Source organism: Barbus barbus, assembly GCF_936440315.1.
Source record: "Barbus barbus genome assembly, chromosome: 7".
NCBI classification, from domain to species: domain Eukaryota; kingdom Metazoa; phylum Chordata; class Actinopteri; order Cypriniformes; family Cyprinidae; genus Barbus; species Barbus barbus.
The window spans coordinates 7774196-7800833 of record NC_136735.1 but is presented as its reverse complement, the minus strand read 5'-3'; the positions used below and the strand labels follow the sequence as shown (position 1 = coordinate 7800833).

Genomic DNA, 26638 nt, shown 5'->3' with positions numbered 1-26638 from the left:
ATATTTTAACCGTACTTATGCACTAGAGTTTAAACATACACAAAATGTTATACATTATATTTTTTATGTTATATTATCAACTGGATTTCTTGACTTTTTACATCTGACATGGTACTCTGCTATTTCGTGTACAATTACTGATGGCAAAACTTTAAAACAAATCAGTCTCCAACACTGCACTTGTTAATAAACTACTTTAATTAATTGATGTGCAAATCAGTAACACATGTACGTTGACATAAATTAACCTTTTGTCGCCCTCTATTGGTTGACAGAAGTCACGTGATCAGTGACGCCGTAATCTGAGTCGTAACTTCCTTGTTTTTGTCGGAACCATTAAACTGAAAACATTCCAGTAATATACGGTCAAAATAAACAGGAGACGAAATGCATATTACCAGGTAAGATTATCTGCTTTAAATCTCCTCCCTAAATACCTGTTTATTTTTGACTTGTGTTAGAAGGGTGATGACAGTTCAGTGAGTGTCAGTGCGCAGTTAGGTGTCAGTTTGTCCTGATGTTATCCTGAATATTAGTATTGAGGTACTGTATTTCACGCATGCACAGTCCGATGAGATGTTTGAGTATTAATATCTGCAGTATATGAACTACATCATGATTTGGCTTAAAGACATGAAATGCGTCAAGCTTGTTCTTACAGGCCGAACTCAGGTTGGACAGGACACACATATGGAAGGTTTCTGCTGTTTCTAAACCTAGCGTGCTGTCTATCTAGACATTTCTGACCATCATAGGCACTTTTCATTAGAAGGTCCGGAAAACGCCCATGGCGTTCATAAAATTGATTTGAATGTCGAACTTTCAGAACGCGCACAAAGTCGAATGTTCGGAACGCACACGTCTTCAATCATTTATTTCGAAATGATGTCCCGACAATTAGATTCGAACGTTCTGAATTTGTTTATGATGCTCAAAAATATGATACGAACGTTCAGAACACGCCTGTGATTCTCCAACCATTAGATTCGAATTTTCGGAACACTCCTATTCTATAGAATATGTATTCGAGCGTTCAGTAGCAACGTTACCCATTTATACATTTCTAAATATGTCCGTTCAAAAGTAGATTCTAATGTTCAGAACGTACCTTCACCATAAATTCAGTTTGAACATGCATTTTGGAACATGGCAGTGATGCGCCTGAATTTGTTTCAAAATTTCAAGCACGTTAAAATAATCTTGTATTCATGATGTGGCATGGTTATATATTGCTAACAAAATTGTAAATATATTAAAGTATTTTGTCCAGTCCTAGTAAGATAACGGAGTACACAAATGTGTCCCCTGCCTAGACATAAACGCCCACTTTTATTAGTACATGTTTTACAGAGTGAATCCAATGAATTGTGATGATTCAGTAGGTTTTGGAGTTAGACAGATGGATTAGTAAATCTGTGGTTTTATTTAACCACACCAGGTGGTTTATGATCTGCATTTTTGTCTCGAGGGCCCGGCCGTCCACATTAGCTGTCTCACACACACACACACACACTGCCCAATATGGAAAAAGGATTGGGGTGTGACCTCTTCCCTTCCCCTCTGCTGATTTCTCACCTATTTGCTTTCCAGTGTCTCATGCAAGGCTTTGCGTTCTGTTCCAGATCAGTCACGTACAGGCGGAGACGGCAAGGCGGTACAGCCTAGGAGCTCTCCCTGATTCCGGACCCTTCCATCTGTCTCCCTCTTTATGTGTGAATCATGATGCTGTGCTGGGGAAGCAGTGCCTCGGGTCAGCTGGGCATCGGGGGGGCGTCGGAGGCCTTTGTCTTTGAGCCGAGGAGCTGTTGCATGTTCGAAGGGAGGGGTCTTAAAGAAGTTGCGTGCGGCAGCCAACACTCGCTCTTCCTGTTGCATGATGGGAGCGTTTACGCCTGTGGCTCCAACAGCTGCGGTCAGCTGGGCCATGACAAGGGAGGATGGAGGCCAGGTAACTGACATAAACTGATGCTCATATCTCTCCAAAAAGCCTGTGATGTCCCAACAAATAGACGCAGACATTAGGATTGTGTTGCTAATGCTAAATATTAGATTTGAATATTCACACCACACCTATTATTCCATTATTTTCTAATTATTGGAACCCATTTATAATTATTTAAAACTTGATTCTAATGTTTATAATGTGCCTTTGCCATAAATTCAGTTTGAACGTACTATACAACGTGGAAAATAAAGTTTTGTGTTAAAACTGCATGTAAGCACAATATACAGTGAAACCAAAAAATATGCAGACACCAGATATATATATTTTTTTTTACTAGTGGAACACTATAGGTCATTTATGTAGTGAAGATAGCAAAATAAACTGACATTTTATACCCCAAAATTCTTCATACAGTGGACTACCAGTAAAATTGATCAAAATTTGTGACCAAAAATTATTCAGACACTTTGACCAGATCATGTTTTTAAGTGTTTTTCTTTAATTGCTAATGCAACCGTTTTACACCACAGACTGAACTAAATTAAGCATTGCTTAGTATGACCTAAATTGGTATTATTTAATTGTGTACTTAAATTTAACAACTGACAGCTATTCAGCCTAATTATCAAAATGCGTTCTTTTATTACCATTTTCTAACCTATAGCGAATACACTGTGATAACATGAGAAATGTTCAAGGTGTCTGAATACATTTTGGTTTGACTGTATATTGGCACCTAAAATCAAAATATGATTTGGCATTTTTCTCAGAAATGAGGTAGCAAACTAATAATTTTATAGGACTATATCCAGGTCAAAATATTGCTTGTTTGATCACGCTATTATATTTGCAGAGTATTAAACTGCATTTACAGTCAATCATGACAGCAGATCTTGTTTTATCCAGCATGCACTGGGACTCACCAGTTCAGGGCTGCTAATCCGGTTTATAAGAAAACAATTCCAAGCAGCAGACGGACTCTCACATGTCTGTGCTAATAAGATGGCACCATTTGTACGATAGAAGGCCCTGTTATGTGAGTTGGTATGAGGGATGTGTAAATGAAGCCAAGAAACTAGTTGATACATTAGGGGAAAAAAGCATTACTGCTTGGTTAAATCTACTCTATGTCCAGCGCAGAAACCAGATACTGATTCAAGAAACTGTATATGAATCTAATGTGAAGAATGATGCATATTGTATTCTAAAAGGTTTGCATTGTGGAAATGCATTCTGTTGATAGCTCTATTGGCTATTATTTACTATGTTAAGCATGAAATTCTTAAGATGTTGAGCAATTATTATTTTTCTCTCTCCCATCAGGATTGCATATTATATAGATTCAGATGATTTTTGATTTAGGTGCTACAATGAAAAGCTCTTACGAGGAACATGTTTTCACGTTAGTTGGTTTGCCCTACATAGAGAATAAAAAAAATTTCCGATGCTGTTTTGGTTAAGAAGGCATTCAGTTTCATCTTACCACATTCACACCCCATAGGGGATTTTTTTTGTTTTGTTTTGTTTTTGGTTTCCATTAAGCCAGTGCTATTTTGGTGACAGCTTGGTGAGATGATGAAAGATCGCAGAATGTGACATTCTTTTGATGCCACACAACTTGTTCTGTGAATATACACCACTCATCTTCACTACTCAGTCTTGAGTACTCCAAGGCTGCATTTATGTGATCAAAAATACAGTAAAAACAGTAATATTCTTCTAACAGTAATATTATTATATTTAAAATAACTTTTCTATTTGAACATATTTTAAAATGTATTTTTTCTATAATGTAAATCTGAATTTTCAGATTCACATGATCTATCAGAAATCTTTCTGCTTTAGAAACATTTCTTATGATTATCAGTGTTGAGAAGTTGTGCTGCTCAATATTTTTGTTGAACCTTTTTTTTAATGATTCTTAAACACATAGTTTGAAAAAACATCATTTATTTGAAATATAAATCTTTTGTAACATTATAAATGTATCTTTTGATCAATTTAATGCATTCTTGTTGAATAAAAGTATTAATTTTCTTTAAAAACAAATATTACTACTGACCAAAAACTTTTGTATAGGGGTTTCTAATATTTTAATCTTTCAAAAACAATATAGCCAACACAGAGCAAATCTAGCAGTGTCTGCAGTAAACCTGTACATAGGATATGAATGATGTCTATCAAGCATCAATTCTGGAGAGAGATATTATATTCTAATGGCTGTATGTGTGTCTCTCATAGAGTTGGTAGGAGCTCTGGATGCTCAAAAGATCACTGGTGTGTCGTGTGGGCATGCTCACTCTCTGGCGGTGAACGAGCAGGGGCAGGTTTTTGCCTGGGGGGCCGGAGAAGGAGGGCAGCTCGGTCTGGGTATGGCTGAAGAGGCAGTCCGCGTGCCCAGGTGAAACGTTACACACTCAATGCAAAATTTTGTGAATAAATAAGAACATTTTATGAAGCAGAGTTTAAGGAATTGTTCACTAAAACACTTTATATATGGTGATTTGCATACTCATAATTCAGTGTTTCTGTTTTGTTTTCTGTGAGCTGTACATGAGAACATTCAACATTGCATTGCTTCCTGTTATTACATTTATACGTTACTCATTTGTGGTGTAAATGCTTTTTCAGATGCTGCTTCCCTTGCCTTGTAACGTCTGCTCTAGATAGGGGAGTCTAATGAGGATTTAATTGCCTCGTGCTCGTGAGGGGGTCCCTGCATGGGGCTTTTCACACCGCAGCGGGCTCCCAAACACAAGCGATTTGGACTTAATGATAGTTCTAATGTGCTATTACTGAAAGCTCTTATGTTCTGTTGTGACTCTAGTACTGAATAACCCACAACAGATAAAACAACATTTCCATTTGAATGCGAACATCACTTGTCATCTTGTTATTTGAATTTTTAAGAAGATTTTTTTTTTTAAATCCATTTTACAAAATTGCCTGTTCCCCCCACAATCAGTTCAGAAACTATAAAAAATTAATAAGTAGTTATGCAACAAGGAATATGTAAGGTGCTCCTGGGATTTTAATATTTATTTATATAACACCTTCTGCAGTGGATTTTGCATAGATGTGTAGCTCCCTCAAAATGCATCATTTTGGTTATTATATAAAAATATATAATTTTATATTGTCTAAAAATGGTTGAGAATGTAAAATCTGTTTAGTAGTAACATGTTTCCTCTTTGAATTTCAGGGAATTGAGTTTTAAATTGAGAATTTAATAATTAATTTATCAAAATGTTAAATCCATTCCTCTAAATTTCACAGATTCCCTCCCACAATTGATGCAGAAAAATTGCAACAAAAAATTTGTTTCATGTGGACTTGACATCTCATCATATGAATATGTATACATTTATGTATTTTGGTTAACCAGGTGCATTTGTTAGATGTAGTCCATAACTTTTTTTTATGTATCTCTTTAGGTTGATTAAAAAGTTGTACGAGCATCGAATCTTACAAGTAATGTGTGGCAACCAACACTGCATAGCACTTTCAAAAGGTAAGAGCAGACTTTCACTGATTTATCAATAGTTTTGTTTTCTGCTGTGCCAGTAAACAAGGTTTTCCCTGCTGTCCTCCTCGTCTCAGATGGTCAGCTGTTTGTATGGGGTGAGAACTCCAGCGGTCAGCTGGGTTTAGGGAAGGGAGAGCCCAGCACTCTGTCTCCTCAACCGCTCAAATCTCTGTGTGGGATCCCACTGGCTCAGATCAGCGCTGGAGGAGACCACAGCTTCGCCCTGTCTCTGTCTGGAGCTGTGTTCGGCTGGGGGAAGAACAGCGCAGGGCAGCTGGGCCTCAATGACGAGCAAGGTAAAACGCACACCCTGACCCAGAGGTTAAAAATCTGGTAACCAAAAGGTTGCTGGTTTGAATTCTGCTATGGACATGAAACAGTACTTGTATAGGATTTGTCTATCAGTCCAAAACGAATAGGCATAATTTTTGTCTATGATCTCATAGACCGGGCTGTTCCCTGTCACATCAAGTTCCTGCGGTCACAAAAGGTGGTGTACATCAGCTGTGGAGAGGAGCATACCGCTGCCTTGACAAAGGTATTGGTCATACAGCCAAAGTATATCAGTGTGCTGAAAAACACTTACTCATTCGACCTGGCTTTTAATGCATGACAGTGTTGCCCTTTAGCAATAGTTTACATATTTATCCAAATGTAAGAGTTTGAATTTGAATTGCTGTAGTTATTTGAACATCCATTAGTTTAATGGATGTCATACTTAGTCGTACGTTTTTAAATTACTGTCTGAAAATATTTTGATAAGAATTTCTGTTGAACTGCAGTAGCTTAATATGGAAAGTTGTATTTGTCATTTTCAATCCTGAGCATTGAAGCATTGCTGTTTGTGCTGTGTTTGCTTCAGGAAGGGGGTCTGTTCACATTTGGAAACGGTTCAAGAGGACAGCTGGGCCACGATTCCACCAGAAACGAGCCTCTTCCACGCAGAGTTATGGAGCTCATGGGCACTGAGGTGTCTCAGATCGCGTGTGGGCAGTAAGTATATGTACTAGACAAGATGCACATTTCTGTGTCCATCTGTTTTAGACTGGTGAATGTGCTGATTTCCTTTAGTGTTCGCTTTAATTTGTGTTAGCATACAAATTTAATTTCCAAAGCATACTAATACCGTATGGATAATGCACGTATTTGAGTAACCGTTGTGTATTAATACAGTTTTCCTAGAATTTATTATTAATGCAATATTCATTTTATTTAGCAAAGAAGCATTAAATTGATCAAAAGTGACAGTAACATCATTTATAATGTTACACAATATTTCTATTTTAAATAAATGCTGTTCTTTTCAAAATAAATTTATATTTATCAGCGAATCCTGAAAAACATGTAATGGTTTACACAGCACATGTGTTTTTAACACCAATAAGATGTGTTTCTTGAGCATCAAATCAGCATATCAGGATGTGACACCGAAGACTGGAGTAATAATGCTGAAACAAACAATTTTCAATCATACTATTTTGCAATATTATTGTTTTTACTGTATTTTTGGTCAAATAATTGCAGCCTTGGTGAGCATAAGATCTTTTTAAAAACATTAAAATATCTTTTAATCTTCCTAAACGTATTAACAGTAGTGTAAATTATAAAAAAAAAAAAAAAAAATAAGTTTAAATATTAATGTGATGATGATCTATGGAAGACTCAGAATACACTACACTAGAATTTTTGTCTAGTGTAGATTTGAAACAGCTTTTATAACATTTGGTATTTGTATACCTTGTAATTTATTCTGAGATCGCCATGAAAACAGACTTAAAATGCGAATAAATAATAAAACCTTTGTTTATCTTAAGGACACAAATTAAGATATTTTTATATTTTATTTTAACAATGTCCTTACTACCTTTCTGGGCCTTGAACATGGCAGTTCCTTGCTGTCTATGCAGGGTCAGAAAGCTCCCGGATTTCATCAAAAATATCTTAATTTGTGTTCTGAAGATAAACGAAGGCCTTACGGGTTTAGAACAACATGAGGGTGAGAAATAAATTTTTTATTTTTGGTTGAACTATCCCTTTAACCATTAGTGTACAGTAGATAATTACTGAAATGAATCAAACAATTTTATGGAGCCATGTGTTTTGCTGTGTGACAAAAAACATGTTTTAAACTGAATAAAAGTCATTCAGCACACTCTTTTATCCAAAGTGATTTACATTGCACTAAGTATAGGGCCATTTATTGCCGAATAGTAATTATACTCCCCCATAAACAAGTGTTGAAAATGCAGTAGTTTATCTGGTTAATAAATACCTCAGTTTGTGCATGCAGTCATCAGATAAGTACGAGAAGGGATATTTGACAGCATATCTCTGTGTACATCACAGGCACCACACCCTGGCATTCGTGCCCTCCACTGGTCTGGTTTATGCTTTCGGTTGCAACACTCAGGGCCAGCTGGGTACAGGCCTCAGAGGAAATGTTAAGAGCCCACTTCCTGTCAGGAATCTCCAACCCTTGTGCATTGGGAATACACACACAAGTATGTTTACCAGGCCATTGTTGTATATTCTGAATGGATTAAATAAATGCCAAATGTTACTTTACTGCTTTGCACCATTATTTAATGCCCAAAAATGTCTTAACCTATTTTGCGCTTGACAAGGCTGTGATCGTTGCTCATTTCTGTTGCTCTTGGTGGATTGTGTTGGTCATTATGCAAATGATCAACCACAGAACTTTTATAGGATTGTTGTCTCATGCTGATGTGTCCTGTTTAGTAAATCTGGCCCCAAGATTTTTTTCCATTTCAGAAAAGTGCCTGGTATCCATTCTAGTATTGTTGCTTCTTTTAAGGAACAGTTTGAACTCATATGCTTTGTTGTTATATAACTACTGTATAATAGGAACCACTTATGTTCTTTGTTTACAGAAGGCGAGCGCTACACCATCTGTAAAATTCACAGTGGAGGTGATCACAATTTCCTGTTGTTGTCTACTAAGGAGGTAACCATGCTGATTTTCACTGGAGTGTCATTAGAGCTGGGAAACAACTCGGCTGATGCTGTACTGAATTGATTGTTTGGATATGTTTCCTTTACAAGAATATTCAATAAATTAGTGCATTCTTCAATATAGTTTCACAAATTATAAAAGTATAGTCAGTACTTGTTCATACTACTAGCTTCTGTGTGATTTTTAATATTTACATTTAGGCAGTTTTACATTTGCGTTTGTGAAAATAAGAAAAAAGTGTCTGCTAGGAGGTCAGTACCTGCCTTTATCCACATGGTGGCACCGTTACATCAATATAATGGGCTTACAGGACATGACAAAAAACACTGCTGTTGCTCTCACTGATGTTTTATTCCTTCTTTAGTAGACCAATTAATGCTAAAACCGTCTTGTTGTGTTTATACTTGCAGTATATTGTGTATACTATGTTTCTAAGTGTTTGTTTGTGTGTTTGAGAACAGGGTTCATCTTGTGCCGAGGATTTCCGCATTATGAATACCACCAAAAGCATCGCTCTGATTAATTCTGAGAGTCTGGACAGCTGGAGGATGAAGCTCCATGACAACAGTGATTCAAACATCACCAAGTGAGTTTGTGACGTGATCCGCTTTGAATACAGTTATGACAGAAGCCTCGCTGAAATCTTCCAATTGGCAACTATTTATTATTTCAAAGATTCATAGAATGACATACACTAACATTCAGTCTGTTTTTGACAAAAGTGCCCACCAAGGCTGCATTTATTTGATCAAGTGTATAGTAAAAGCAGGAATATTGGGAAATATTATGACAAATTAAAGACTAAATATATTTTAAATTGTAATATATTTCTGTAATAACCTGAATATTCATCATTACTCCAGGCTTCAGTGTTACATGATCCTTCAGAAATCATTCTAATATGATGATTTGCTGCTCAAGAAACATTATTATTATTATTATTATCATCAGTGTTAAAAACAGTTCTGTTGCTTCATAGCAGTAATGATTATTTGATGAATAGAAAGTAAAAAAGCATTTATATGAAATGGTAATCTTTTATAACACTATAAATGTCGCTTTTGATTTTAATTTTATGCATCCTTGCAAAAAAGAGATATTAAATTGCAAAAATAAAATTAAATGATTATTTTTTAAATAAATGAGGTCAGTTGTGATATATCTGTTAAAGCACATGCTGTGTAAAATATTTGTCGTTATTTTGATGCTGAATTCAAATCTCTTGACTCCTCCCCATCTAGTGACATCATACTCCTGTTTTCCTCAACTGCATGTTGGAATGCCAGCTTTTTGGACCAAAGGTGAGCAGCACACAGGGTGACGCCATGGAGAGCAGGGTGCATAGGCGACTTCTGTTTAACGTCAGTAGGAAAATTCTTTGTAGGCACCAGCAGAGCTCTCGGTTACAGCTCTTCTGTAAAAGAGCAGTCCCTCTTACAGAGCAAATGGGACTTGATGGATATCTTTATCGTTCTGCCTCATTCTGCCTGATGCAGTACTCAATGTTCATAATCTGCACTGCAGCCGAAAACATTTCAAGAGATTATCTGGTTACATAAGGAACAACTGGTGTTGCTGGTGTTCAGGCGGGGTATTATGGGTTGTGAGGTCAAATCTTCATTTTAAAATGCAGTTTTGTGTATGTGATAAAACTCTGCTGAGCACACGTCCCAACGCTGGGTTGACACATGGTGCCATGGACTCTATGGCACACATTAAACACTAGATTTATTTAAACTTAAAGGTCAGAAATTTGCATTACTGACTGTGCAGCTTTATTTTTATCAATTGAAACGGATTGGATTGTTTTTGGATTGAATCGCATCAACTAAGTATTAATTGCACCGCAATTAACCTTTTTGACCAAAAAAACAAATGTAATTGGATTCAATAGTTAATTTAATCAATAGTTAAATTAAATTACGTTTTAGATTATTTACTTTTTTAGATGACTCCAAGAAGTCAATTGCAGCTGAAATGATTTGAAATGAGTCTCAAATCCAACTAAACTGAATTATAATGAATCAGATCAGTCAAATCCAGTTTAATCTAATTAAATGCATTAAAAACAAGTTGAAATGAATCGGATCAATCGAATCAAATTCAAATGGACCAGATTGTATTAAACTGATTCAAGTAAAAACAAATCTGTAATTGGATTTAGCTGAAGGAGTCTAATGGATGGAATCAAATGGAATCTAAATGATTTGAATCGGACTGGATTGAATGTAAAGGTTAAACACATCTTGCCGTCTCATTGAAACTGGACTCATATTAATAACACATCTTGGTGTGTGACAGGTCGTTTATTATAGAGCAGTCATCTTACCCTGCCATGCTTAAAATACGCTGGCTCTGCTTCATGTGCTCATGTGTGTGGGGTTCACTGCTCTGTAGTGCAGGGATCAGCATCAGGCTTGAACACCTGCGGCTCTGTATTTGCACCCAGCGTATGATCCTGCTTTCATCCCTTCAGAGCGACAGATACAGATAAAGAGCAATGGAGAGGAAAGACCTTAAATCTCCTCACCTCCGATCCATCTATTTGTTCATCTATTCCTTAACTAGTTCCCAGTCCATGACCCAGTACTTGCTTGGGGATACTAAATCTCACTGTTATGTGTTTCCAAACAGTTTTAACTAATTCAGTAAACTCTAACCATTTTTTAAATCTTCAATTAGTATATTAGATTAGTACAATATCAGATTTCATACTGTGTAGCTTTACGGCTTATTTCAAACCATTTGGATACTAATTTCCACCTGCTGTTTTCACAGTGATGATGGACATTTCAAAACCAACCCCAAAGTCCCAGGCATCAATTTCAATGCTGTTAGGCTGCTTTTTGAGACGCTGATGAAACCAGCCTTTGCAAGACTTTTGGATCAGGTGTGTGCGTTTGAAATTTTGGCTTCATCTCATCATTAATTTAGGTCTTTAAAGCACTGCATACTTGGAAGGCAGTGACTCTGCTGGAGACTTTATCAGGCTTCTAAAACATTGGTATACTTCTTCAATCTAATTAAAGGAATCATAGCTCTTTTTATGCACTACCGTTCAAAAGTCTGTAGGATTTCTTTCAGTGTTTCTAATGCTCACTAAGGTTGCATTATCTTTGAGCAAGAATTCTATAAAACAGTAATATTGTGAAATATTATTACAATAAAAGTAACTTTTCTCTATTTGAATATGTTTTAAAATGTAATTTATTTCTGTGATGCAAAGCTGCATTTTCAGCATCATTACTCCAGTCTTCAGGGTCACATGATCCTTCAGAAGTCAATCTAATATGCTGATTTGATGATCGAGAAACATTTGGATTATTAAGAATGTAGAAAACTGCTTAATGTTTTTGTGGATTTTTTTTTTCATGCATGCATTATTTCATCTTAAGAAATTATATGTGTGCGTGTGTATATAATATGTATATAATATATATTTTATTTATTAAATCATTTGTGCTAGCATATATTTTAAAGCAAACTCTATAAAATATATTTATGATTTTGATGCTGATGCTGATTTCAAATTATCTTCCTCTTAGTGATGGCATACTGTCCTCAGGGAAAAAAAATCTCGCTGATCTTAGTCTAAATGTATTTTTAATAATAAACGGCTCATAAATGTGTTGTTCTAGGCCACAAAGAGCTTTGAGAGTCTCCTGATCCCCCAGCTGCCCTGTTCTCCTCCTGACGTGGAAGCCATGCGGATCTACCTGATCCTGTCTGAATGTCCCGCTCTCCAGGACTCCAAAAACTACATCTCTCTCACCATCCCTCTAGCCATGGCCATCCTCAGACTGGATGCCAACCCCAGCAAAGTCCTCGGTATGCACATATTCCTCTGCTTAGCAACACCATTAGTTGCTTAGTTACAAAGTTTATCAGAGTTCAAGATCAAAAGGGCTTTTGAAATGAATCTTATTCTCGTTCCTCAGATAACTGGTGGTCTCTAATGGATTGCGAGGTTTTTACCAGACTGGTGGAGATGTACAAAAGCATTGTTGTGTTTCTGTTGACTGGCGGGAAGGCGCTCCTGATGCCTGTGTTTCTGGAGAGCTACACCAGTGCTGCCCTGCGCCTGCTGGAGAAGCTACACAAGGTACAGTGAAAAACCACAAAACAGTTTTAATAAGTAAACGATGAACTAAGTAATAAGCTATTTGATTGAATATTCCCCAGCTTCAGAGCTGAATTGCTGTTTTTGATGTTTGAATTCTGTTTTTGCAGACAAGCTTGTGTAATTTAGTTTGCGTTGTTAATTGATAAACCAAGTGTTGACCCAATATTTTGGTGCAGGTCAATCTGAAAGCCCATCATGTGGAATACAACCACTTCTACATCCCTGACATCGCCACCCTAGTGGACATCCAGGAAGACTACCTCAAATGGTTTCTGCGCAAAGCTGATATTGTGCGTATATCGCTGCACATATGTAGATTTCCATGTCACTTTTCCTTTGTGTTAAGCTGTGTTAATGTGAACATGTGCCAGACCCCATTGTGCATACAAAATGTCATAGTTGCACAAAAAAACTTCAAATTTTGATTATAGCAAGCTGAAAAATAACATAATTCCATGTTTTGTCTTGTTGCAGAAAATGCGATACCCTCCAGTGCAGGTATGTTGGTTAAATGGCTCCGTGTAAATGTATGATCTGATGGTCTCAGCTTGATAATCTGAAACTTATTTCCCAGGGTTCTGTTACGTTATGTGCCTATCCGTTCATATTGAACGCGCAAGCCAAGACAACCGTGCTGCAAACTGATGCTGAGCTGCAAATGCAGGTAGAAATTTTAAAAAATTACTACATTTTTAAAGTAACTGTTCTCTGTTTGAATATACTTTTAAAATGTAATTTATTATTGTGATATAAAGCTGAATTTCCAGCATCATTACTCCAGTCTTCAGTGTCACATGATCCTTCAGAAATCATTCTGATATGCTGATTTGCTGCAATGAGTCTTGTAAACCGTTATGCTTCTCAATGGTTTTTAGGATTCATTTTTGTTAGGATTTTCTGATTTAATAATAAAAAAAAAAAACAGCATTTATTTAATTTTTTTTTTTGAGAGTCTGTACTATTAATTTCGATAAATTGAATGCATCCTTGCTGAACAAAAATGTTAATTTCTTTCAGAAAATATCTTAATAGGAAGTTAAGGAGTACGTATTGCATTATCATGCAAAATCATAATTTCCTGTTGGTTTCAGAGTGGATACAGAGTAATTGCTCAGCCTCTTTGACTAGTTTTGCCTTCTTTATTACTGTTTAGATGGCAGTAAGCGGCGCTAACTTACACAACGTCTTCATGCTGTTGACTATGGAACCTTTGCTGGCACGAAACCCTTTCTTGGTGCTTCATGTACGAAGGAACCACTTAGTCAGCGATGCTCTCCGGGAGCTCACAGTCTACAATGACGTCGACTTGAAGAAGCCACTTAAGGTTTGTCTTTATCATCCCAATGTCAGACTGTTGTCTGGTCCATATTGTAGCATATTTTGGCCAAGACTGCCCACTTAGACATAAGTTGACTAACAGAGATGAACTGATCATTGCAGGTCATCTTTGATGGAGAGGAAGCTGTGGATGCTGGAGGAGTCACTAAGGAGTTCTTCCTGCTCCTGCTGAAAGAGCTGATGGATCCGATCTATGGCATGTTCACTCAATATTCAGAGTCCAATCTACTGTGGTTTTCTGATAAAGTGAGTTCAGCTTAGTTATCACAAAATTCAACATACTACTAAGATACTGAAAAAGATTTATAGTAAATGTGATAAAATGTCTCTCATATAATTTGAGTGCAAAACAATATTTAATTGCATATGCACTGTACTCCAGTCTTAATGTTAGATGCGGTGTTTGATAGGAAGAGCCTGAAGGATGAATTGCATGTGTCCTTCATAGCTGTTGTTCACAGGTAACAATACAGTGCTGCAGTGATGACGTTGATTTTGTTGGCCAGCCAGGCTGGTTCCCTCTACAAAAACCCAATACGATTTTTTTCCATTGGATTATTGCTGAAAATAAGATCTGTGACCAACAAAAGTTTATGATTCTTACAAGTTTTTTTTTCATTACGATAATCTTCACAAATTAACACAACTCTTATGAATTTTGAAGCCTAAGTACAAGTAAAAAAGCTAAATGTACAAACCACACCATGGTTGCATGATTTCAACATCACCACCATTAAACATCCATCAGCTCTTTCAGTCAATTACAAACATTTTCCCTGAAAGTTTGAGTTGGAATAGTTTGTAGGAACGCCATTATAAACACAAATACGTCAGTGAAAATGACTGAGTAAATGAGTTTACCTGTTCAGTGTAATGACGTTTAATGTCCTCGACAATCTTTATAGACTAGGGCCCTATTCATTTTATTTTTTTCCAACTTAATTTTTTTCCACTGACTTTTCTGGATTCTGTTTTTTCCTTTTTAATTTTTCTAGACTCTGTTTTAAAGGTTAAATTAAATTTTATTCATCAAAAAGCATGTCTAATTAATTGAAGTCATGAAGCTTCCAATATTAAACAGCAATTTCTTAAAAGTTGAACAAAAATCACAGATACTAGTCCATATCACATTTTGGTTTAAGTGTACTGACCTACTTTTGATGTATCCATTCACAATTTGGCAAATTCTGTGACATTCTGCATTATACAGTAAATTTGATGTTTTTGATTTATTTATATATTTCTTTAAATCATAGGGCCCTAATAGACTTTTTAGCCACTTGTTAGCAACTTTTTCGATACAAGTAAAGCACTAAAAAACTCACTAGAGGGCTTGAGCTTGTTCACCACAGGCCTTATTTCAACCAAAAGCCCATTTAAAAAAAAAAAAAAAAAAAAAAAAAAAAAAAAATTGACTTCTTGGCATGGCAGTGCTAAAATGCTAAGTTGTTTCAGTTTTTTGCCCAGCAAAAATATATCATCCCTGCAGCACTCTATAGTGCCAGGTGAATGAGAACATCAACACACAATCTTATCGACCTGCTGATATTGAAATATCTGGGCCAGCTCAGCTGTTTTAATACAAACATGAATTCTATATAGCATGATGACTTTCAGAACACCTCAGCTGTGTACAAAACAAGACTACACGTGATTTAATTGACTTTCTCTGCCGGAGAGATCTATAAACATTCTTGGATAATTAAAGGGTAGTAATGGAAAGATGGCTGTTAGATAAAGGAATCTTGGCGACATCAGTATGTAAAAGTGCCTGTTTGTTTACATTGCAGTGTTTTGTGGAGCACAATTGGTTCCACCTGATTGGGATCATCTGTGGTTTGGCTATCTATAACTCCACTGTGGTGGACTTGCACTTTCCTCTGGTGCTCTACAAGAAGCTTCTGAACGTTTTGCCCGCACTGGATGACCTGAGAGAGCTTTCGCCTACAGAGGGAAGGTATGCAGCATGATGCTTTTCTTAACTTTGGATTGTTCATCCAAAGGTGTTGTTCAAAATGACATAAAAGTAGACCATACAGACCAGAATTTAAACAAGAATTCACCAAAAAACAAACCTTTTGCTGTCCTTATGAGATGGTAGATCATTTACAATAGGATCCAGAGGTGCTGGATCCAGATTGTTCAAATTAAGCCCTATCTTTATCTAAACTTATACCACTTGGCACTTGTAGGCAACATGTTGTTGTTTTTCCACCAAAAGCCATCACTCGCTAATCAAATCAGCTCGGCCTCCCCCAGACGCACTGCAGACCACTGTATCACAGCCCTCGTTAGACCAAATCAATGGACTTCCTGCGACCCCTGAGGCTTTACTGAGAAATCGAAGTCCTAAACGGACTGCACAGACCAATGAAGAGGAAATGTTTTGTCTAATTTTTCGCCCTACGCTCAGTGTCCTTTGCCACTGCATTACATAAACAGGTTGTTTATTATATAACGTTAATTAAAAGCCACCCAAAAAGCTTTTTGAACCGCTTGAGTTTGTGAGTCACCATCAGACCACTAATTGTTTGCAGAAGCAGACAAGCCAGCCGGGAGTTGATGGCCGGTTCAAGTCTGTAATCGTGTTTGTGGTTTGCGGCTTCAAGACTGTTCCCCACATATTTTTGAGTCATGACATTTTATGAAAGCAGCCATCAGCAGACATTGACCTGACAATTATAACTTTCTTAAGACCCATGGTGGATGATTTGATTGTGTGCTAATGTGTTTAAAAGGATCACGGATGACTTGGTTTCCACTCAGATGTGTTTGACACATTGTTGGATTCATTCGTGGACTGTTTTAATCTGATCAACGGCTCAGGAACAAATACAATGATTTACAGCAACATCAAATTCAAAAGGATACTCAGCTTCTACTTTATTTGACTTTAAGATAAACAACCTATGCCAAGTACACAAATACAGACCTGGGATGTTAAACTTTCAAATTTTGAACTTAGTTTTATGTCTATTTATATATGTAATATATGTATGCATTTATTTATTAGTAGTTAAGGCCACCTAATATAAAGTGGGACCTAAAAAGGGACTATGTACTTGCATTGAAATTAATCATTTGACACAATGAACTTATTGTGTACATGTTTTTACATTGTATGTATATATTTAAAAAATTACCTATATAATTACATCTTTAATTTCTGTAATTACATTTATAATTACACTGTTGATATCCCTTACACCTTAACCCACCCTTAAACCTACCCAGACCACCAAACCTGTCCCTAACCTTACCCATATCCCACATAGCTATATAGCACATATATATGTAAGTGCTGTCAAACGATTAATCATGATTAATCGCATCCAAAATAAGTTTTTGTTTACATTTATGAGTGTGTACTGTGTATACTTAAATGTATACGTGTTTGTATTTATATATACATAAGAAAAATGTTGTTTGTTAAATATATTTACATATCATGTACATCAAGTATAATTATATAAATGCATATACATGTAAATATTTTCAAAATATATACTTGTGTATTTATATTTACATAAACACAGTACACATACATTTATGTAAACAAAACCTTTTATTTTGAATGTGATTAATCGTTTGACAGCACTAATATATATATATATATATATATATATATATATATATATATATATATATAATACTTTTTTTTTTTTTTTTTACTTGATGACGGTTACTTAGTTTTTCTGTTTTAATTAGTTTTAATTTTGTTTTTATTTGAATATTTTGCAATTAAATTTTTTTGTGATTTATGTTCTAGAATTCTATTTTAGAAATAAAATATTACTAAAATTTTTATTTTTCATAAAATATTATTTTATAAAATAGAACAATTTGTGGCTAATAGGGCTGTTCAAATCAGTGTTATTGTTAACTAGATTAAGTCTGTTTAATTATTGTTGATGCATTTTAATTTTTAATGCAGGTGGGTTGGAAAATTCATAAACTTTACAGCACATTCTGAATTAAAAACTGTAATTCTTATATTATTTCACTTGTTTTTTTGTAACCATGGTACCATGGCAGAAACGAACCTCGGTATGCAAGAGGGCATTGAAGTTACCTTTACATGTTTCTTCTAAGTGTAGACTGAATATATTCGTACAGCTAACTTATAAACATGTCCTGGTGCTTGTTTTGAGAGCTCAGTTTAATCTTTCTTCTGAATGACCGCTTATGTAAAAATCCCTGCAAACATCATGATTTATGTGGTTTATAGCGTGATAGGTAGAAAACTGTCATTTGTTAAAAGTAGGAGATGAGTGTGGCCCCTGTCCTGCTCGGGTAAGCCAGGGGTTTGCTTTTATATCCTGCAGCTGGTGAGCTCTTAGCTGCGATTACTGGAGAAAAAAGACAATTAAATGCATGTCGATGACTCTAGAGAAAAAAAAAAGAGACCTCAGGGACAACACTTTCCAAAGCCATATGGCTGCTTCAGATTTTCACGAACTGTTTGTCATTGTGTTCACCTGTCTGCAGGAGTCTTCAGCAGCTGCTGGAGTATGAGGGCGATGTGGAGGACACCTTCTGTCTGAACTTTGCAGTAAGTTGCTGGACACTGAACTAAATACGACCCCTCAAATTAGGCCACGCCAAGTCAAGAGCGTTTGTCTGATTAGAGGGATATCACTGATAACTATGATTCATAATATGAAGAAAGTAACTGCTTTAGTAAAAAAAATTTGACTGAAGCTGTCCTTGATATTACACACATGCTGCCAAGACGGTTATTTGATGCGTGCGCTTTTAATCTGGAAGATGAAGAGCGTTTGCTCATTTGCCATATGTCTCATCAGCACTTCCTGTTGGATAATGGAACGACATTCCGCAGATGATTTTTAGTTTATGATGTAGAATTACCCGATAAAAATAAAACAACTGTATCTCGGTATTTTCCAGGTTTTGGCAATATTAGCTCCGAACTGGCTAATGAAGCTGTTATTTTTCTGTTATAATTTTATGTTAAAATAATAATTATTGTAAGGATTCGAAAACAACTTTTCACTAAATTAATCACATGATAATAAACGGATATATATATATATATATATATATATATATATACACACACACACACACACACAACATTTTTAGTAGTCTTTAGTAATAACATTTTATTTCATAATATAAACTAGAACTGATTTTTGGTCATTGAAGAAAATAATTATTAATAAAATTACAAATATTAAATGTACAACTTGCATTTAAAAAAATTAGAAATAAATTAAAATGTGACGTTGCCTTGGTAAATCACTGACACAGGTTTACGTTGAAATGCTAAGCTTTAATTTATTTTTTTCAATTCAATTAAGTAAACACATTTTGACCAAAACAGAATGAATAAAACTTACACAAATTTAAATGAAATCTGATAATGTACAAAAGCCAAATGAAAATATTAATAAATAATAAAATAGCATGTAAAAATGCTAAAACAACGCTGTTCCAAATATATAGCACATTTTACAAATGAGTTTTAAAGAACAACTTATCAAAATATATCCAACCAAAATAGTTATTGATTGTGAAACTTAAGTGTCCAAAATAGCACTCTGTTACTGTGATATTCACAATGTTGCTTTATTTAAAGCGATAGATTTCTTTCTTCTGCTGAACACACAATATATTTTGAAAGATGTAGGTAACCAAACAGTTGCTGGTAACCAACATCCTTCCAAATATCTTCTTTTGCTTTTAACTGAAGAAAGAAATTCATACAGGTTTGGAACAGCGTGAAGGGAGAGGAAATGATGTCAGAATTAGAACTATCCCTTTAATAGCCTCAACAAAATTTTTGCATATATACTGTAAAGGTCCTTGCACACTGAGTCTGAAATTTTCGTATACGTTTATTTGGTTTTTTCATATTCGTCATCCTTTCCTATCAAAATGCTTGCGACAGATGCGAAAACGCAGAAAATCGAACCTGATCTGAATTTTTTTATGACGGACGAAAGTTTCGGAGGCAGTGTGTAAATGTGATTGACACAATGTGAAGTCGTATTTATTTTTGAACGTACGAAAATTTCGACTCCTTGTGCAATGACCTTAAATATTCAATATATCGCCCAACCTTGTTTAAAATGTGAATCTGCACTTTTTAATATGTTTATCAGATATTTGTGCACAAATATGGAATAGCGATTCTTTCCCTGTGGAATGTGTCGTGGACGCCCTTACTGGGATGAAGGGAAAATTGTGTTGGTCAAGCCAAAATGCTGAATGACAAAATGTAACAACTGTGACCACAGATCACGAGAGAGTATTACGGGATCACAGAGGTTAAAGAGCTGGTACAGGGCGGGAAGACCATCGCTGTGGACAAGACAAACAGGTGTGTGTGTCTCTTTAAATAAAGGTCTGAAAGAGGTCATGCTGTTCCTGCCTGTGCTCCATATTTCAGTGTCTGTAAGTGTGTGTGTTGTCAGTGGGGACAAAATTGAAAGGTTTCAGAAGCTGCAGGAACAGATGGGACAGCACACAAATCCAAACAATCCAAAACACAAATCCAGACGTACATTTGTGATTTATGAAGAATTGTTACTGCATTCAAGGTTATATTTCAAGGAAAACATTAAGTGGAGATTGTATGCAAAGGAAAATGGTATTGGTTGTAGTATTTGTTTGAAATATGCATGTGTTTTATTTTCGTGTGTGTGTGTGTGTGTGTCCTGCTGTCTGACAGTAAGATTAGGCAGAGGGCCAGTCATCTCGAGCTCAGATGAAGGCTCGTTCCCACACACACAGATCACGTTCTTCAGCAGACCTGATGCTGATATATGACCTCCTGAAGAGATTATAGCCTAGCTCAGATTATCTGTCTTAATTCACTCGGTCTGGTGCACGAGTGCATGTGAATATGTGCACTGGAATATACTCCTCTGATATGCTTTATTGATCCTAAAGGGAGATTTTACAAACTGTTGACTAGCTAACATACTTCAACATTCCCTTTCAGTGGCATGTACAGTACAATCATTGATTAATATTAACTAATAATAGGTCAACTTTACAACAGGAATTATCTGGTTAGGACATTGTGTTGAGACAACAAAATCAATAGAAATGAAGCCTATTGAAAAATTAAGCCTATTTTTAGGCCCACAAAATCAGTTTAAGACAATTCAGCAATGCATTCAAATTTAGTTTTAGTAATTTCATTTCTTTCTGTGATTTACATTAGATTCTTACTATTTTTACAGTATCTTTTTAACTGTTTTTTTTATATTAATCTAATGGGAATTATCATTATGCAACATTCATTATCTTTGTCAAATCACTGTAATGCCATGATTTTAAAAAACAAAACAAAATCAGCACAAAGGAAATACAACAGATACTACCATATATATATATATATATATATATATATATATGTATGTGTATGTATATTGCATTAATGTAATCAGTAAGGTTTTGTTTACATTACAGTAATGAGAATTAAATGTGCTTATTTAATAAAATGTGATTTAATTGTCATAAGCTAGATGCATACAGTGTATATATAGCACTTCAATATGTCTTTTTGTGTGTTTGTCTCTCAGGAAGGAGTTTGTTCAGGCATATTTACAGTATGTATTCAGTGATGCCGTACAGGAGCAGTATTCAGCCTTCTCCAGCGGCTTCCTGAAGGTCTGTGGTGGGGAGATTCTCTTTCTCTTCCAGCCCTCTGAGCTCATGGCCATGGTGGTGGGCAACAACAACTACAACTGGGAGGAGATGGAGAAGGTGGGACATGTTTCATACAGTCGTGCTTCACTATCTTAAGACATAATGTTAATGCCCTGTGTTGCATCTCTTATTTTTTTTCTCCCAGAATGCCTCCTACAAGGGCGAGTTCTCTGCATCCCACCCAACAGTTAAGATGTTTTGGGAGGTGTTTCATGAGTTCCCCTTGGAGAAAAAGAAACAGTTTTTATGTAAGTGAGAGTCAACATTGTAACAGTCGGTACTATTGTATGTATTATATAAAACTGTCTGAATATAAAGCTAGTGTAAAGACCTGTTCAAACCAAGCAAAACACAAACCTATTCATTCATTTTGTGGAATGAAAATGAAATGTTCACCGGAACTATATATTGTGCACCTCTGGTCTGCCATCCTCCATGTACTGCAGAGGAGAGCATGAAGAAATCCAAACACTGCTTAAAGTTTACGAACAACAATAAAACAAGCCGTGCAGAAGAGTTTGCTATGGCTCTTCTAAACAAGATTTTTCTAAATTTGGTTTTGGCTGTCAAAATAGATTTTGATGCATTAGCATCAGCTGTTGCTTTTGACTATAAAATAGAGGCTTGGGACATGTGACCCTAGAGCTTAATTTATTGGTCAGTAATGTTTTGTCCAATGTTGTTTTAATATTTCTATTCTGTTAGTTTTATCAATATTTTAAATTTTATCTTTATATTTTTTTTAACAATTTTGTGTTTTCATTTGTATTCGTTTTTATATAACGATTTAGATTTAATTTATTTTAGTTTTGGTTCCGTTTAGTTTTATTACTTTCCAGTAATTTTAGTGCTTCAGCTTAAATGTATTTCACTTCGTTGCCAAAGCAACATTTCTAGTTTTTTTTTTATATATATTTATATATAAAATATTTAATTTGTATTAATAGTTTTTGTTTGTTATCGATAATAACCTTGGTTTTGTCACCATATGAAGAAAAAAAAAAAGTATCTATCGAAGTATTTGTAATTGTTGGTCATTTTTATAGGGCTATCAAAAAATTAAATGGCTATGTTCATGTAAAATGATAATTACATAACTTAATGTGCTGTCACATTTACCATTGCTCATTATAAAAATCTAGTAATTTTAAAAGGAGCTCACACAAATGGGGAATTTTACATAAGGGAGAAACATTCCCCCACGCAGATTTTGCACCAACACCAAGTTTTTCACAGAATGCTGCTTGCTTTGATATGCTGCAGGGTTGCCAGGTCTGCAAAACAAAACCAGCCCAATTGCTGTTTAAAACTAGCTCAATCACGTTTTTCCCCGGAGGTCGTGGGTCGCCTCCGTCGAAATCGAGTTCTGGAGGGTGGGGATCGCTTTAACCCGCAGACTAAAAAACAATCTGTGGCAGCAGTGTAAAAGCCAGTTCTGACTTGGCAACACTGGTATGTTGTGACTTCTGTGTGAGTGGTGCTTTGCGCATAATTACATTTATTGGACTATGGACCTTTTTTTTTTGGGGCTAATGCAACTGCGCTTTTACAACACTGACCAAATAAGTGCTTTTGTCTTCCCACAGTGTTTTTGACTGGCAGTGACCGCATCCCCATCCACGGCATGGCCAGTCTACGCATCGTCATCCAATCCACTGCTGCGGAAGAGCACTACCTTCCTGTGGCCCATACCTGCTATAACATGCTGGACATGCCCTGCTACCAGACCAAAGAGACCCTGCGGCACCAGCTCACGCAAGCCGTGGAGCAGTACGAGGGCTTCAGTCTGGTCTGAGCAGGATCTACAGAGGTGGCTTTCTGTATGCTGACACTGCACTTTAAACCTGTGGAGAAATGGAAACGAACGCTGCTCTCGCATTTATTTTACCACAGACGAGCACATCCTGAGTCTCATATGAGTAAATCTATTATTTTCTTATTTTTACAAACAGACTCTGACTTGCTTGTTTGGTTGAATCTTGAGATGTGCAGTTTTTTTTTTTTTTTTTTTTTTTTTTTTTTTTGCTTTTTTTTTTTTTTTGCTTTTTTGGTTATAAAAATTTATATTTTTTAAATGACACAAATAAATTATAAGATTAGGATTGAGTTGTTGGCAAAATAAATTAACTTGACATTCTTTATATATTTTGTTAATGTAATTGTTTTTGAATCCGATTTTAAAACCGCTGACCGATTTAAAAACTTGCTCTTGTCTAGACCTCGTTATTTTGCTAGGGTGTCCAAACCTGTTCCTTAAGGGCCACTGTCCTGCAGTGTTTAGCTCCAACTCCAATCTAACACACCTGAACCAACTAATCAAGATCTTTGGATTGACTAGAAACTTCCAGGCAAGTGTGTTGGAATGAAACTCAACTCTTCTCCACGAGCAAGCTTGGACACCGCAGTTACTTTGGCAGTTTGAATTTCTGGAAGGAAGTAAACTAATTTTGAACAAATTTACTCGTTAAAGCATATGAAACGCCCACTAAATGCTCATTATTGACCATAGATGAGTGGTTAATCCCATTCAGAAAGCTATCGCAACCCAACAAATTGGGGGCTCGTCCGGGACACAGTTTCAGGCCCAATATATTTGGGATGTCTAATCCTGATCCTGGAGGGCCAATGTCCTGCAAAGTTTAGCTCCAACTTTAGCTCCTGCCTGGAAGATTGATGTAATCCTGAAAACCTTGATTACATTTGGTTCAGGTGTGTTTAATTAGTGTTTGTACTAAACTCTGCAAGACAGTAGCCCTCCAGGAATAGGATTGGACGCTCCTGCAATACATTTAAAGGGTTTACCTTGACAAATAATCTCTGTTTCCAAGCTTCACCAATTCAGTCCATGCTCATATAGGACGTTGTGCATTTTTGCACCTCCTGAATCCATTCCACTGGTTTTCCTTTTGTGTACAGTAGCAAGCCATTAGCATAAAAATGTCTTATTAATGATTGGCATGCATGAGCATGCCATGTCCAGGTTGAACGCCGAAGCTGCTTTTTAAAAAATATTTTAATTAACTGTGGGCTCAAATTTGATATTTGTCTTAGTGACATCGTTTGAGATTTCATTGAGGAACAAATCCAGCAATAACTACTGGTTGATGTACGTGTACTAGTTATGGGATTTTAATTATGCTTTAATCCAACAAATGTGAATATTCTAACAGCTGTGTTGTTCTTCCGGTCAATCCATTGCCGCTTTCAATTTAATCCCTCCTGTTGTTTCACAGGAAGGTCATATGCTGTAAAGGGGATTTGTTTTCTACTCTCATTTTCTTTCTGAGTGGAGCATTAATATTGGGTTGTTATTGAAAATGGATCAGATTGACTTTTGTGGTTTTCAGATATGGTGGATGTTAGAGGACTGTCAGGACCACAGTGAGGTGTTTGCTGTGGCCTGTGGTGTTTTGCATCTAGCTGCATGAGATGTATTTGTTTGTACTTGATGGAAGGTCATGTAAAGAAGTGTTTCTATCCAACTTATTCCTTTCTGTCAATGTATACAAACAAGGGCTTCTTAGTGGCTACTGATGCATTATTTTAGTAAAGTATATTTACTTTTATAGCTTTCAAATGGAATATTGTTTTATCTATTTTTTTTTTTCCAGAACAATAAAATTATTTCACCTCAGTATTATCAAACATCATGGCATTTTCTTGCACTAAATGACATCGAAATGAATACCCAACACAAGTATATTCAGAAAAAATAGTTTTTTTTATCATATATACAAATACAATCATGTACTAAAATGTACACACAGTATTCATCTTTATCCATCAGCCTTGTCATGTTCCGTAAAAACAAAGGTCATGCTAAAATTTTCCAATCTGGAGAATAAGAGAAGGGGGTGATGTGCTCACTCTGTTTGTATCTGCATTTGAGGCGCAAACGCTCAGTGAGGCCCCACAGTTTTGCTTTCTATTGCTCGCTAACAATAGAGACGGTTTTTAGGGGATTCAATCCACCCACATCACTGTTAAACAGTGAGTTTCATTTGACCAGTTAGACACTGGAGTACAAAAATAACAATGAAAGCTGAATTATAGTACCTTTCTTTTGTGCGTTTCTACACCATTAGAAAATGGCAACAGATTTCTTTTTTTCTTATGGTTGTTCATTTGCACTTTTTCTTTTATAAAGTAAACTCTAGCTTAGTTAACGGTCTTAGTGGGGGGAGAAAGAAATTTGATTAACGATGAACATATACAAATAATACATTTGCTTAAAAGCATTAATGTTCAAAATAAAGAATTATGGCACCAGTAAATAACGAAAAATAATATACAGAGAGCTTTCCTTCCAGAAATCGGTTACCTTCTTCAAATCCTCAATTATGAAAAGTTCCTATATCGATAAACTCTCCTCATCTCCAAGTATATACACCGATGATTTAAGACGCATTATCTCAATGCTCTTCAAAGCTTATGTTTGATTGCAAAAACAGTTGTTTCTATATTATAGCGATATTAATATACAAAAAAAGCTAGAAATCGTTACAAACTGTCGTATAATACAACACAGAATATAACCGAAACTTCTGGGCTTCAAAGGGAATTAAGATCAAAGATTCACAAGTAATCTGATTGTATTCTGAAATCCACGGTCTCATAGCAGACGCAAAAAAAAAAAATAAGTCCAAAGCAGAACACAAGTCCTTTTAGCTGTACAGTGGAACAAACAGCACTGTACATCTGGTGAACCAGGCAAGTCTTGGCGTTCTTCAAAGCCAAATGTGCCTGTAATGAGTCAATAACAGAGGAACATGTCTTTGTACACACTATATTGCTTTGGATAGCAGTGGCTGGTCCTTGTTTGGCTAGAGTAAATCCCAGCTGAGCACTAGATGAATTTAGAGGAGTCTCTTTTACTAATGAGCACTTCCAACAGCCGTAGCTTGGCTTTAATGTGCTTGTATTCATTGTATTCTCCAGCCAAGGGTGAGCGATCTTCCTTTTGCACGTTTCTATGGGAACAGCAAAAGTAGAGCATTCAGTAATAAGACTTTGTTTCTCTCTGTAGAGACCGATTCAAGCTTAAGAAAATGT

The 26638-nt window shown here is 35.9% G+C and overlaps 2 protein-coding genes across 4 annotated transcripts in view; one reads left to right on the top strand and one right to left on the bottom strand.

The window, feature by feature from the left end:
- The first annotated feature begins 270 nt into the window (after positions 1–270).
- On the top strand, positions 271–25227 carry LOC306873239 (putative E3 ubiquitin-protein ligase HERC3). Its single transcript, XM_079422367.1, has 25 exons — positions 271–401; positions 1623–1948; positions 4187–4346; positions 5380–5456; positions 5546–5767; positions 5918–6009; positions 6334–6464; positions 7818–7972; positions 8363–8436; positions 8907–9031; positions 9687–9746; positions 11224–11335; positions 12084–12273; positions 12384–12547; positions 12745–12858; positions 13043–13066; positions 13143–13232; positions 13722–13892; positions 14009–14152; positions 15697–15863; positions 18395–18458; positions 20167–20249; positions 21460–21643; positions 21732–21834; positions 23173–25227. The coding sequence occupies exons 2-25, from the start codon at positions 1720–1722 to the stop codon at positions 23379–23381; spliced, it is 3144 nt and encodes a 1047-aa protein (XP_079278493.1). The 5' UTR covers positions 271–401; positions 1623–1719; the 3' UTR covers positions 23382–25227.
- Positions 25200–26638, bottom strand: part of LOC306873238 (protein FAM13A-like) — a 46111-nt gene continuing 44672 nt past the window's right edge. For all 3 annotated transcript variants that reach the window (XM_079422365.1, XM_079422364.1, XM_079422366.1), the window contains one exon: positions 25200–26556. In XM_079422365.1, coding sequence (XP_079278491.1) covers positions 26433–26556 — 124 coding nt within the window. In that variant the 3' untranslated portion in view covers positions 25200–26432. The remainder of the gene's footprint in view (positions 26557–26638) is intronic.

Excerpts from the sequence above, each read along its gene's own strand:
- LOC306873239 (XM_079422367.1), top strand. The coding sequence starts at position 1,720 with ATGATGCTGTGCTGGGGAAGCAGTGCCTCGGGTCAGCTGGGCATCGGG. Across the intron at positions 8,437-8,906 it reads TGTTGTTGTCTACTAAGGAG|GGTTCATCTTGTGCCGAGGA; the intron begins GTAACCATGCTG and ends GTTTGAGAACAG. Across the intron at positions 9,032-9,686 it reads AGTGATTCAAACATCACCAA|TGACATCATACTCCTGTTTT; the intron begins GTGAGTTTGTGA and ends CTCCCCATCTAG.